Source organism: Microtus pennsylvanicus, chromosome 1 (genome assembly GCF_037038515.1).
Source record: "Microtus pennsylvanicus isolate mMicPen1 chromosome 1, mMicPen1.hap1, whole genome shotgun sequence".
Lineage (NCBI taxonomy): Eukaryota > Metazoa > Chordata > Mammalia > Rodentia > Cricetidae > Microtus > Microtus pennsylvanicus.
This window is the reverse complement of record NC_134579.1, coordinates 17,717,024-17,731,924: the sequence shown is the minus strand read 5'-3', so window position 1 is coordinate 17,731,924 and position 14,901 is coordinate 17,717,024. Positions and strand designations below refer to the sequence as shown.

General features: G+C 40.1%; 1 protein-coding gene across 1 annotated transcript; it reads left to right on the top strand.

The window, feature by feature from the left end:
* The first annotated feature begins 207 nt into the window (after positions 1 to 207).
* Btg3 (BTG anti-proliferation factor 3) lies at positions 208 to 14,857 on the top strand. The gene is made up of 5 exons (XM_075958025.1): positions 208 to 381; positions 3,590 to 3,768; positions 7,590 to 7,727; positions 10,206 to 10,413; positions 14,184 to 14,857. The coding sequence occupies exons 2-5, from the start codon at positions 3,596 to 3,598 to the stop codon at positions 14,421 to 14,423; spliced, it is 759 nt and encodes a 252-aa protein (XP_075814140.1). The 5' UTR covers positions 208 to 381; positions 3,590 to 3,595; the 3' UTR covers positions 14,424 to 14,857.
* The last annotated feature ends 44 nt before the right edge of the window (positions 14,858 to 14,901 follow it).

Genomic DNA, 14,901 nt, shown 5'->3' with positions numbered 1-14,901 from the left:
AGCCGCGCGCGCACACACGCGGGCTGGGGGCGGGGCGGGTCCCGGCGAAGCCCCGCCCCCGGGGCGCGCGCATTGGTTCGGCGCAGCGCCCGGCCTCTCCCAGCCACCGCCCCTCCCTTTTTCCGGGCCTCGAGCCCCCCGCGCGCCGCGTCGGGACCGCGCTCGCCTGCTCGCTCGCTGGCTCGCTGGTCCGCGCGCTCCGTCGCCCGCCAGTCTGCCCGGCGCGCGCTCGGCGGCGGTCCGACGACGCAGCAGCAGGAGCAGCAAGAGGAGGAGCAGCAGCCGCACTCGGCGGGCCAGAGTCCTCGCGCTCGCGCTCGGCTCCCCGGGCCACGGAAGGAGGTCGCAGCCAGCGAGGGTGCAGCCCCCGGAGTGGCGGCGGTAAGGAGAGCGGGCCGCGGCGGGGATGCGGTGGCGGAATTGGAGAGCGGGCCTGGAGTGAGGGGACGCGGTGCCCCCCCCCCCCGCCCAGGGCATCGGGGAGGGAGGCTGGGATGCGGCCGCCGCCACGTCGGAAGCGGAGCGGCAGCGGGTCCTGGAGGGGAGGCGACGCCTCCTCGGGCGCGTGCCACGTCGCCTACGGCCTCCGGGCAGGCGACAGCGGGCGTCGGGCGGGCGGGAGAGCGGGTGGCGGGCAGGGGCCAACCGGCTTGCACAGGTTGGACGCGGCCCAGGCCGGCCCCTCAGGGGTGCGTGGGGGGCGCCCCGCCCGAGCCGAGCTGCCGGACCCTCCGCCCCGTTCCGGCCGCATCTGGATCTCGCTGGCCACGACCGCCGGGCGGTCAGGGCGCCTCGCCCCGACCACGCTTGCCGCCCCCTCCACCTTGGCAGCGTCCACCTGGAGAAAGACTTGTTTCTAGAAATTGCGACTGGCTCTGTTCGTTACCAGGGAGGGGCTGGGGGGGGATACAAAGTTACAAACTCCTAGAAGGCCGGGCTTGTGGAACAAAGTAGAACTTAAGGAGCAGCCGCCGCGGTGACGACGGCCCGGGATGACGTCACCAAGCGGTGTTTAAAATGGGAGCTTTGAGGGGGCGTGTGGGTGGCACTAGGCGCCTTAGGTCTAATGGGTCCCTCCTGTGGTGGCTCGCCCCCCCTCCCGGCTTCACTCCTGGAACACTGATAAAAGGGGGTGAATTTTTCAGCTGTTCCAGTCATCGTTCCTTCAAACAGAAAAATAAGTCCGTATGACTCATCTTCTGTTACAAACCAAAAGCAACCACTAAGTGGTTCTTTCCTTCCTTTATTTTTTTGATATGAAATTGAGCAAACAAAAGCAAATCCCCAAACTCTTTATGTAGCACATATTGAGCAAACAAAAGCAAATCCCCAAACTCTTATGTAGCACATAGTGGCCGCCTTGATGAATGAGAACGGTCTAAGGATCAGTCCATTTCTTTAGTGTGAGTCTTTGGTTTCGTTGGGAGTGGAGCTAATGTACTAAAATCAGCAACTCTCTCACCCCAATCGTGTATTCCATTCCAGTGGGTTTTCAGTTCCCTCATGGGTGTTCTGAAGTGGGAGGTATAAATGAAGCTTCATAAAGTGGGGAATGCCTCACATTTTCCAGAAGGGAGGCTTACAGCTGTTGTAGATTGAAGATCTGTGTGTTCACACACTGCCTTGTGGAGATTCCATCCACCAGTTGGTGATGGCAGTGGGCAGTAGGTGAATTTGGCATGCTGAGAGTCCAAGAGGTTTGAGTATCTTACCTTCCCATGAAAGATGAGAGAGACAATGGCTGTCAGGACATGTCTCAGATAACTGTATAGAATTTGACTCTCAGTGAGGTCCCATTTTGGTTTAGCATTTGCACACAGTAAAAGATTCACATTTGACAAGAAACTTAATCTCAGCACTCGGGGATGCAGAGGCAGACGGATCTCTGTGAGTTCAAGGCCAGCCTTGTCTATCTCAAGAGCTAGTTCCGGGACAGCTAGGGCTGTTTGAGAAACCCTGTCTCAAAAAACCAAAACAAGCAGTAACAACAACAAAAAAGAAAGAAAGAAAGAAAAACTTGAACAAGAACAGTTTAAGAAAGCTAAAAGAACCAGGTGACTCTGGGCTTTTGTCATTCTTGAGTTTTTTAGAACAGTCTGTTGTTAAGCTAGTTCACTGGTATAATCAATACAGAAGGGCTTGTCGTTGGCACCCAGAAAGATGATGTTACTTAGTAAATGCTACATCTAAATATCTCCAAGTTACTTTCATAAGCCAAGTGAATGAGCTCATCTCAAAACATATGTATATTCAAAACAACCATAACAGCCTTGGTGGATTAATCAATGACAAATCAGATCTTCTATTTTAAGAGTCTTTGATGCAGTTCCAAAACGTAACTGATTATTTAATTTTTTGAGTGATCCTGAGTTTATGTTCTGTTGAATGTGTTTTAATACTCACTATTTTTAGCTTTTTAGGAAGATATATCTATTCCTGAAAGAATATTTACACAACACTCAGTACAGAAAAACTTTCAATGCATTAGCAGCTTTATTGAAGTATAATTCACATATACAACTTACGCATTTTAAATAAACAGTGGAGTGCTCTTAGCATAGTCAGAGTTTTAATGTTTTTGTTTTCTTGGGCTTATAGCTAGTAGAATTACTGGAACTGTCATAGTTTTTTAATCTTTTGGGAGAACTACACAAACTTCTCCAAAATGGGGCTATAGTACTAGATTTTAAAGATTTTTTTTTCTCTTTGTGTTTATGGGTATTTTGTCTGCATGTATGTATGGCCACCATGTGTCTGCCTGGTACCCTCAAAGGATAGAAGAGCCCGCTGGTTTTGGAGTTACAGATAGTTATTAACTGTAGTGATATTTTGTTTGTGTTTTAATAAATAAAGCTTACCTGAAGATCAGAGAGTAAAACAGCAACCCTAGTCAGGCTTACAAACCAGGCAGTGATAACACACACCTTATATCCTAGTAACCACACTAGTTAGTCGTGATGCACACCTTTAATCCCAGCACTAGAGAGGAATATAAGACGGGAGGAGACAGCTCTCAGTCAGTCTCATTCTGAGACTCCTTGGAGGCAGGATCGCCATTTTGGACTGAGGTAGAGGTAAGAACCAGAGGCTGGCTATTTTGCTTTTCTGAGGTTGAACCCCAATGTCTGTCTCTGAGTTTTTATTAGTCATGCTACAATTAACCACCATGCAAGTCTGCTGCAAGAGTAGCAAGTGATCTTAACTGTTGAGCTATCTCTCCAGCCCTGAGTGCTAGGTTTGAAAATGGACTCTTCTGTTTCGAGTTAGGATTTGACTTACTTGGTAAAAGCTGTGTGGTATTTATTACAGTGATTCTTTTGGGGTGTTACCTGGTTCTATTTTAGTCTTCAGAAGCAATTTGGTGTGTTCATTACTGAACTACTACTTAAACCTAAGTAGTAATCCCAGTCGTATTTCCTAAGGTCTCTGAGGACTAAACAACATTAGTGGTAATTACTGGACACCAAGGGAAAGCTCTAAGGGGCATATAGTGCAGAACTTTATTTTCGAGTTTGTGTGTGTGGAGTTTTTTGTTGACACTGTTGTTTAGATTTGTGTTTTGTTTTTAAGAAAACTTTTATCTTTACAGGGAAAAATGAAGAACGAAATTGCTGCTGTTGTCTTCTTCTTCACAAGGCTGGTTCGAAAACATGATAAGTTGAAAAAAGAAGCCGTTGAGAGATTTGCTGAGAAACTGACTCAAATACTTCAAGAAAAATATAAAAACCACTGGTACCCAGAAAAACCATCAAAAGGACAGGCCTACAGGTAAAGAATTAGATTGGATGATTGAATTGGACTGCATGGAGATCAATTTGTGTAATGGCTACCAGGCCAGAGGACTGAAGGTTTAGACAGCCTATCATGATTTTATCTGCAAAATAGGAAACTCTGGGGTGTCACATGGTATTTTCCTGTTCATTTTAAAGTACAAGTATTTGCTGATGGGTGCTATTGTTTAGTCTTGAAGCCAGAGCTCTAGATTCATCAGTCAGTTTCTTTTGCCTAGTCTGGCTCCTGCTCAAGTACGTTTGTTATTACCGTGGGTAGTCAGAGTTTTCCACAAATCTAGAATTCCTAATCTCTCCTAAATGAGAATGATAATTAAGAGTTGAGGGAAATTAGTTGCTTTGTATCTAAAGATAAAGTGTATCCTGCCTGTTCTTTTAAGAAGGCAAGGTGGGGCACACCTTTAATCCCAGCACTCTCAGGAGGCAGAGGTAGGCAGATCTCTGAGTTCAAGACCAACCTGGTCTACAGAGCGAACTCCAGGTCAGCTACAAAGAGAAATCCTGTCTCGAAAACCCTCCCCAAAAAAGAAGATAAAATAAGAATCAGAGAGAGCCAGACATAGTTGCACACGCCTCTAATCTTAGCGCTCCAGAGACAGAGACTGATGAATTTCTGTGATTTCAAGGCTAGTCTGGTTACCTAGTTACCGGACAGCTGGGGCTATATTCAAAGACCCTGTCTTAAAAACAAACGAAAAGATAATTAGTATACCATGTCCTTGGCTTTTATAGTGATGATCTTTTATATTGTACATCTCCTTTGTGGTATAAGCCAGTTGAAGGTAACTCATCTGTGTACGTCAAGTGGTAAATACTGACTTGGGGATTTGAAATGGTTTTGAATGCTGCCGGATTTCCATCACCGTGTGTACACCGCAGTCTTGGCACTAAGAAGGAAGAGAGTGCCTACTTGCAACTGACTTGTATTCTGATCGTCAGTTACACGCACAGCTAGAAGAGCAGACTTTTCCTTAAGCTGTACAAGAAGAACGTGCCCTGGCATGCTCACTTTGGCACAGATGTATCTACTGAGAAGTAACTTCCTGAAACTAGCTATCGGACCATAACGGGTCTACATTGTGAACATGGTCTCAGAATTTAAAGTGAAACACGGTTAACTTGTGACAGCTACAGAAATTCCTTCATTTGTGCACATTTGTTGTCCCTGCTGTTTGTCCCACAGACCAGTACGTAATGAGTTTTTATATGAAAGGTCTTCTTGGTTAACAGTTAAAAGTATAGAGCTGCCAGGCACACTTCTTTAGTCCAGGAGGCAGAGGCAGGTGGGTCTCCGAGTTCAAGGCCAGGTTGGCTCCAAAGCTACACAGAAAAACCCTGTCTTAAAAAAAAAAACAAAAAGATTATAGAACTACTTGAGAAATCTAAGACTGAAGTGGAAAAATAGAATTTTATTGTTATTTTTTTTATTTGCTTATAGCCAATTGAGGTTTAATAGTGTGGTGACATGAATAAGCCCAGGTAGTTTCTGTATTTTTTCTTAATATTTACTCAAAAGTTTCCTAGTAAGTTGATCAATAATATGAATACAAGTAGACATGTAGCCTTTAATTTAGGCTCAAATAATTTTTTAACTTCTCATTTTATTCTTTTTTTCCCTACGCATCTTGGTTTTTGATAGTGCACAGGTTTTGTGAATTAGAGTTGCTTTATATACATGTCTTACTGATGTTAAATGGATGCTTTTGGAAGTGCCAAGCTGCTGAAAAATAGAAGCACTACCAAGTAAATACAGTAAGGTTAGAGAGTGTGCCATTTCACTTCCATTAATTCTGAAAACTTGAGGAAAAGGTCATATAAGACTAAATTGACAGTGTGATCAGAAATATCATTGAATCATTTTGAAGCTTCCATGTAAGTAAAACACTATTAGACTTCATGATAGATGGAAAAGGAAAAATATAAGTTAAAAACGTTTTTGTACATTTTTATAAAAATGAAATATTTGTAGAAGATTGTTTGGTAATATAAAGCTTAGCATCTAAATCACCCTCGTGACTATGATATGTAAACATGAAGAGCTCCACAGTCTCAGATGCTTTAGGACTTGGTGTATGGGTCTTAAATAATCCTGTATAACGTTAGTATCACCAGGGTGATTTAGATGCTAAGCTTGAAAATCAGATAAAAAGTTTGTTTTAGCAAATTTAGGTACATTACATATTTTAATGCTTTTTTTTAGCCCTACATACTGGGATTACTTTTATTAACTAGTCTTCAAATGCAAGATTATAAAAGTTGCACGAAAATAATATAATACGGAGCCAGAAAGATGGCTCAGTTGTGAAGAGTACTGACTGCTCTTCCAGAGGTCCTGAGTTAAATTCCCAGCGAACACATGGCGGCTCATAACCATCTGTAATGAGACCTAGCACCCTCTTCTGGTATGCAGGCATACATGTAGACAGAATACTGTACACATAATAAATAGATCTTTTGCCGGGCGGTGGTGGCGCACGCCTTTAATCCCAGCACTCGGGGGAGGCAGAGGCAGGCTGATCTCTCTGAGTTCGAGACCAGCCTGGTCTACAGAGCTAGTTCCAGGACAGGCTCCAAAGCCACAGAGAAACCCTGTCTCGAAAAAACCAAAAAAATAAAAAATAAAAAAATAAATAGATCTTTAAAAAAAATAAAATAATATTATTTATTTAATGCTTAAATTTTTTGGCAGTTACAATATATAAGAGACTCTGTACTTATCCATATTTATCTGGATTTCTGATTTTATGTTTCCAGATTAGATTCTGAGAACTAATAATGTTCAGAATATGAATATTTTTACAGGTATTATATTGCCGAACAATCTTCTACAGATATTTTATTTTTATAAAAATGTACAAGGAGGCAACAAGTTAGGCGGTGAGTAGGGTGCTGCCTATTGCTGCTGGCTATATGTCTGCATTCCATTGTGAACATGGCTTTTTTCTTAGGTTAAAATGTAACAAGCTTTATTAATTTACTATCTTTACTAACTTATTTTGGCAACTTAGATAAAAGGAAGATGTTATTTACATCAAGTAAAGCAAAAATGTTTTAGAGTCACATGTTAGTAAGTATGTGATATTCATGCTTCTACTGTCCTTGAATAGTTATTTTTGAAACAATTGTAGTTGAAGTAAAAGCTGTCTCCCTTAAGACTTAACCTTATTACCTGGGATGTAAAAACAAGTTAGTGGCAATAAAACTTGTCACAAAAATTTCCAGTTTGCACTGGATGGAGTCTTTTATTAGTTATTAGTTACAGATTTTATCAGCTTACTCTACAAAACTTTGTAATGTCAGGGCTGGGGATATAGCTCAATTGGTTGAGTACTTACTTAACATGAAGTTTAGGGTTTGATCCCCAGTATTGCTGTAAACAGGTGTGAGGGTTTCCATCTCTAATTCCAGCACTTGAGAGGTAGAAGTGAGAATATCTCAAGTTCTAGTAACATAATCAGTTTTCATCGCAAGTTTGGGACACATAAGACATGCCACACACATGCGCGCGTGCACCTCTCCCCCCCAAAAATTAAGAGTTCTAAGTAACCATTTTGTTCTCTGTTTATTTGATATCCATGTGCTGTTTAGTGGTCTCTGCTGCCTTAGACTGGTGATTGCTCTGGGCTCACCCAGGTACTTCTAGGCAGCCTTTGTGTTGCCTCTCTTGCCTGAAAGTTCAGACTTGAGACTCTCCAAGGTTCTCCATCGGAGTATTTTGTTATTACTTACTTTCATATGTATTGGGATTTATGGTTGAGATTCAATCCTAACTATCCATCTAATTCTATTTTGTTGTAGATGTATTCGTGTCAATAAGTTTCAGAGAGTTGATCCCGATGTCCTGAAAGCCTGTGAGAACAGCTGCATTTTGTACAGTGACCTAGGCTTGCCAAAAGAACTTACACTCTGGGTGGATCCCTGTGAAGTGTGCTGTCGGTGAGTCTTCATGTTTAGCAGCTGAACCAATTTTACCAAACTTGTTCCTGTGTGTCCCACCTATAACTCTTTACAGCCAGGAGCTGGCAGTTTGGCTTTCTCAGAAGACGTTTATGAAATTAGGCTATGAAGGTGGGTGGTGAATCTATTTTATACCATGAAGAACTCAGAAACGGGTTTCCTAGAACTTTGCCAAGCATTTTAATGTACACCAAGAGGTGGTGTGTAGAACGTAGGCACCTGCTCCTGTCACTGTGTTTCATTCATTTGGCACAGCCCTTTCAAGTTAGGGGAAGCTCAAGTGATGATATAGGACAGTGACCTTTAGTCGGTCTTTATCTCTGCCTCTTGTTTCTGTTTTCAGACAACTTAGTAACATTTTAAAGATTTTTATTTTCATAATAGAAATTCTGTCATCTCAAGCAACTGTAAAAGGGCGTTAGGTGTTGTCTTCAGCCTATTAATACAAACATTACGTTAACTAGGCACCTATGGAGTTTTCAGAACTTAACATTCTTAGGTAGTTCACAGGGTAATAAGGGAGAAGAAATAGTAAGCAAATTACAACAGACTATTATTTGTGCCCTGCAAAATACAGTGTTAGGTAGCCAACTACCTCGTGGGTGACACTTGGGCTGCTGTGTGAAGGGTGGACTGAGGGTGATGAGGTGACAAGATTGGGAAGCTGTTTTTCTCCAGGAAGGAGAAGCAGGATAGGCCAGTGGCATGAGCGCCCACAATTTTCCTATAGTGGTGTTGTGGGAGTTTCTCTTTGTTTTGAAGGTGCAATTCTCTTGGCCTCTATTTTATAGTGAAGTTTCTTTTTTGATATGAATCCAGATATATGCTATAGACATGGACACAGCTTTTAACCTCATCTGTAATGAAGATGAAAATGAAGATAAGTAGTAATACTAAAAAGAACCTCATGGATGTTCTTCTAAATTTTATCAGGAAAACTCCACATAACTACTTGATATAAGGGTATTGCCTTGGGAAACTGTGGTGAGGTATAGGTTCATTAAAGTAGGGATCTTCAAAATTGTCTTCTTTTGGGCTGGAGAGTGGCTAAGAGATTACGAACACTGACTGCTCTTCCAGAGGCCCTGAGTTCAATTCCAAGCAATAGATGGCTCATGACCATCTATGATGAGATCTGCTGCCCTCTTCTGGCATGTACATGCCCACAGAACATTGTATGCATAAGAAGGAAGGAAGGACATTGTTTTGTCTAAGCCATGTTAAGTTTTGACCAGGGACAGTCAATATTTTTAGACTGCGGGGTGAAGAACGAAGTGTTGCTTGGGTATTATACTTTGAAGACTTTACCCAATGAAATCCTGCTAAAGACCCAAATTTGCATGAAATGAACCATCAGTGTCACTGGGATAGACAGCCAATCCCTCCTAATCGTTTTAAATGCTTTTATTTTGTGTCAATACTGCCAGCCACTTAAAGCTGTATTAGCAGTAACCTTATCAAATTTACTCCAAGCCGGGCAGTGGTGGTGCATAACTTTAATCCTAGCACTCTGGGATATTATTCCTTATCAGATGTTACAAGCTTTAGGGTCATTGATATGTACAGATCTTTGTGTATAACTGCCATAAACCCCATTATTTGAACTCTCTTAATTGCTTGTGTTATTTCTTTCAGTTTCTTTCCATAAAGACCTAAACATCCCTAATACTATATATATATATATATATATATATATATATATATATCATACAAGATAGATACATTGCCCAAATGTATATCTATGCACTGTGTGTATGCCTGGTGCCTGAGAAAACCAGTATAGGGCAATGGAACCTTGGAACTGGAGTTTCTGGTAGTTGTGAGCCTCTATATGGGTGCTGGGAATTGAACCCAGGTCTTCTGGAAGAGTAGCAGGTGTTCTTAACTGCCATCTTTCGGCCCATACCTCCCTTTCTCCCTCTCCCCCTCACTCCTTTCCTCCCTCTCCCCGTCCCTCCCTCCCTCCCTCCCACACCATTTCTAAGGCAAGGTCTTTCTATGGTGCCCTGGCTGCCCTGATACTCACTATGTAGACCAGGCTGGCGTCAGATTCAGATTTTCCTGCCTCTAAGATACAAACTAGGCTTTCCATTAGAGTGGGCAGATCCTCACTGCTCCATGACTGTGCTATGAACGAACAACCTCTTCTCTGTGGCCTGATGTAGTTCTGTGATCTGTGAGGTACATACAGAACATAATAAAAAGATAGATCCCTTGTGATGTTTCAGTTTTTGTTTGATGTCAGTAGAGAAGAAAATAGCCACTTTTATTAATACTTCAATAGACTAGCTAGAAAATTACAGCCTACTTGTGCTTTGGATATTAATGTGCACAGTCCAGTTCTGGAATAGTGCCTTTATTGCCATGGAATAATGGCATGACCAGACCTGTTTAATTGTTTTTACAACCATTTCTTGCTTTTCATGTGATTTGTAAGGTTTTTTTGTGTATAACTAGGTATGGAGAGAAAAACAATGCATTCATCGTTGCCAGCTTTGAAAATGAGGATGAAAACAAGGATGAGATTTCCAAGAAAGTTAGCAGGGCTCTTGATAAGGTGACTTCTGATTATCACTCAGGATCATCTTCTTCAGATGAAGAAACAAGCAAAGAAGTGGAAGTGAAACCAAGTTCGGTGACTGCAACACCAAGCCCGGTGTACCAGGTAACCACGGAATACTTCGTGTTACTAGATGGTAGATTGTAGGGCATTGGTGGGCTTGCCAGGTACTGCAGCTAGCCATGCTTATGCCTCCCAGGGATTCTGATGAATATCTGAATCAGCTCTACTCTTTCACACACACTAATGGAAGCTGCTTCTCAGATGCAGATTGGCATTTAAAGAAAAAAAATCAATCACTTTTATAATTTTCCTATTCCCCTTTTACATTATTAAAGAGAAATTTTACTGAATTTTATTTTGGTTAGTTTTTTATGTAAAAACGAAAAGAAAGTTGGCCTTGTTGGTCTTACCATGGAAGCATTGTATAGTAAATGTGTTTGCACCATAGATTCATTTACTTTATTTATATTTGTATATTAAAAAGCATTTTATTACTTTCTAGAAATATGATTAGCAATATTCTGTAATAAAAGGAGAAATATTTTTAGTCAGACATTTATAGAAATATTTTGAGGAGCTTTACTCTTTCTACATGTACTTTATAATTTTATTTATTTTAATGTATTTCATATACAAACATGTGAGTGCTGCACGTATAGCTGCATGTCAGAAGAGGGCATTGGGCCCTATTAAAAAAATGGTTGTGAGCCACCATGAGAATTGAATTCAGGACCTCTCGAAGAGCAGCCGGTGCTCTTAACGGCTGAGCCATCTCTGCAGCCCATATTTTTAGTATATTTTAAAATATACCGTCATATATTAGTCTAAATTAGATGTACTTTAATGTGCCAGGTTTATGGTTAGATCAGTGTTAGAATGATACAAAAACTTGTACCTAATAATTAAGAATCTTTGAGTATGAAAAATTAAACTTTCAAGTTCATATAATGATATGATGAATACTTCCTGATTGAAATGTAATTAATTTTTCCTTCTCTTGGTTGTTTAGTTATCCTTTCTTGAGTTGACAGGAAAGATAAAAAAGATTATCACATGTTTCTTTTTTATAAAACTTTTCTTTTGAGGGTAGGTTTCACTCTATTAGTCCCAAGTGGGCTACATAATGTACCAACTACGTAGGCCACATAGGTCTTAGACTCAAAGAGATCCACCTGCCTCACTGCCTGTTGGGTGCTAGGATTAAAGGCATGTGCCACCACATTCAGTAAAACTCTTTAGAAAATAACTTACTGCCTGGTGGTGGTGGCATGTGGCGCACGCCTTCAATTCCAGCACTCGGGAGGCAGAGGCAAGCAAGTCTGAGTTCGAGGTGAGCCTGGTCTACAGAGCGAGTTCCAGGACAGCCAGGGCTGTTACACAGAGAAACCCTGTCTCGAAAAACCAAAAGATAATTAAAACTATGAGAAAGGAAACTTGCAAATACAAACAGTAAACTTAACAGTACAAGATAGTATGATAGTCCATTCTTCCCTCACTCCTCTCTCCTGTGCTTTGTGAGGGTGTTCACCACCACACTTGCTTTTTGTTTTGTTATCTTTCCTTTGCTTTTGTTTGATTGTGGTTGCCTTTCGGATCATTTTTCAAATCTGTGCCATAAATATTGAGGTCATTTTTCTGTTAGTATGTTGCATTATATATTACAAACTACCTTTATTGAATTTCCTGGAAATCATCCAAATGTGGTGATTTTGTTTTTACTAGTCAAGCAAGACTGTAAGTCCCAAAAGAAACTGACTGCCTTGAATTCTTTGTAAGGTTTAAAACCAATTGACATTTATTTTTCCCTAATACAAAAGAATGTTAGAATAATAGAAAGGTGTGGAAATTAGGATATCTTACATGCTTATTTGGAAATATTTGTCTTTGGAATTCTAATCAACAAAACGTTTCACAGAAAGGCAGGCAGGCAGGCTACTGTTTTAAGCCCTAGTGTAGAAGAAGCTTAGATACAATTCTGCTTTAACCTTCCTATTTTTCTTGACACTGATATTAATGGGTTTTTCGGTAGTGTTTTAAGGTATATTCTAAAAACAAGTCCTTAACACATAAATGTAATGAAAATATACCTTCTGTAATTTGATGATTCACTTTCTAGTTTCTTTTCTAAAGGGGGATTATCTAATAAAGACATTCATAGATCCTGGCAGGAAAGGGTTTTTGTTCTTTAGAGTTTCTGGAAATTACTTCTAGAGTCAGCTCTCAATCTTTCTCCAAATTGATCTATGGACTCAACCAAAATTCCAAAAGTCATTAACACATTGATTCTAGATTTTTAAGAAAATAAAATTTGAGGGCTAACATGAATACAAAACTGTTCTATGCATCAAGATTGTTAGTAGTTTAAGAATACATAATACATCATTGGAACAAAATAGAAATTCCGTAATAAGCTCAGTTTTATATATTTACCCCACTCACCTCTCAAACCTGAATGCCAGGGCAATTAAAGGGGAAAAGTCTTGAACAATTCTAAAACAAGAAGGGAAAAGGCCAAAATGGGACTAAGTGTTGCCTAATAGCCATATACCAAAAAATGGATTTGAGATGATTATAGCTCTCTACATATAAGAAAGCTCAATTTTGATGTTTTATATATGAAGAAATATGGAGAATTCTCTTTAAATGTTTTCCAAGTATCACAAAAAGCATTTAAAAAGAGTTAATTTTTATCAAAACTAAATATTCTTTGTAAGCAAAAGAAAACATTAGAAAATGAATGATTGGATCACAGAAAGTATATTCTTATTACACATATGTATTAAGGACTTGTTTTCAGAATATACCTTAAACCGCTCCAAAAAATTAGTCGGCCTGGTGGAAGAGTAGGAGGATCACAGATTCACAGCCAGCTGGGGCAAGTGAGACCCTTTCTCAAAATAAAAGCTATAGAGGAGAACTGGAGATACAGCTTGGTACCACAGCAGTCGCCTCATGCACAAGGCCCGAGGTTCCATCCTCAGCATTGCAGTAAAAATAGCAGTAGTAACAGCAGTAAAAGACAAACGACCTAATGAGGAAATAGGCAGAATTCTCAATATGAGCAAAAATTGTTTAAATGACTAGAAAGTACATGAAAAGGGGTACTCATTCTAAGTATTTGTAAGAAAAACCAAATTATATATCTTTGTATATATCTTTGAAGGCAAATGTAAAAAACTTCAGGTGTGTATAGATGCGCTCAGAAGTACAAACATAGAATTTCTTTTCAAAATATCTACAAAATTGGTCCATGTCATTTGCACCATCTGAAGTAAATGCTCTACAGGATTTTAACTGTTAGAATCAGAGAATCTGAAATTCATAGTCTGTATGTTCTAAGCAAAATAGTTGGAAACCACTAATGAGAATTTAAGCCATGTGAACCCTACCTGTCTTATAGTATACTCTAAGATCTTTGAGCCCAAGTACTGCACAGGCTGCAGCAGAATGGTCTGGAAAGTTATGTCGAAATACTTGGTCTCTGTTTCTAAGATTCCATTATCTTTTTAGTAGACTTTGAGCTGGAGCATGAAATTTATGTTCCTAAGTTCCTTGAGTGACTCCTTGCTTAACTAACTAACCTCCAACCTCCTGTGTTCTTCTTAGAAGTAGAAGTTACCATTCATTCTGCATTTGCATCTTTGATGCTTGAAGATTTTTAATTTATTTATTTTTTTCTTCATTCAGAAAATACATGTGACCTATTAATGAGGTGAGGGTTTTTCTTTCTTCACATATTTAAACATAACCAAAGGATGTCCCTGAGACCATCTTCTAGGGTGATTGGTAGTTTGTGTTTAGTGAGCGGCCTGAAACGTAACGTGTATCTTTTTTTTCCTTTGAATTTACTTAATGCTTTCTCTTTCCTACAGATTTCAGAACTGATATTCCCACCTCTTCCAGTGTGGCATCCATTGCCCAGAAAAAAGCCAGGAATGTACCGAGGGAATGGCCATCAGAGTCACTATCCTCCTCCTGTTCCATTTGGTTATCCAAATCCAGGAAGGAAGAATAAACCATACCGTCCAATTCCAGTGACATGGGTACCTCCTCCTGGAATGCATTGTGACCGAAATCACTGGATTAATCCTCACATGTTAGCGCCTCACTAGCTCCTTTTGATTTTGTTTGTCATGTTGATAGAAAGGAAGAATAGACCTTACTATATATACTAAAAGTTCCTACTTGTAGTGAAGTTAGATGGGCCAAACCATCAAACTTATTTTTATAGAAAAGTTATTGAGAATAATCTTTCTTAAAAAAGTATATATATATATGCACTTTAGCTATATTGAAATAGTTTGAGAAACTTTATTAAAGTTAGTCAAGTGCCTGAGTTTTTAACATTGGACTTAAGTATTTATATATTGTGCATTGACTCTGTTGGATACAGAAACACTGTAGGAGTGGGCGATGTGTTCTAGCACCTTTGAGCATTGACTTTATGGAGAGTAAGTTATTTATACACAAGGAAATCTATTTTATGTCATTATTTAGAAAAATTGCGTGAAATCATGTAGTTGCAAATAAAAAGTAGTCTGAGGCATGACAATGTGTGGTTTTGTTCTGTACATAAGAAAAAAATCTAAA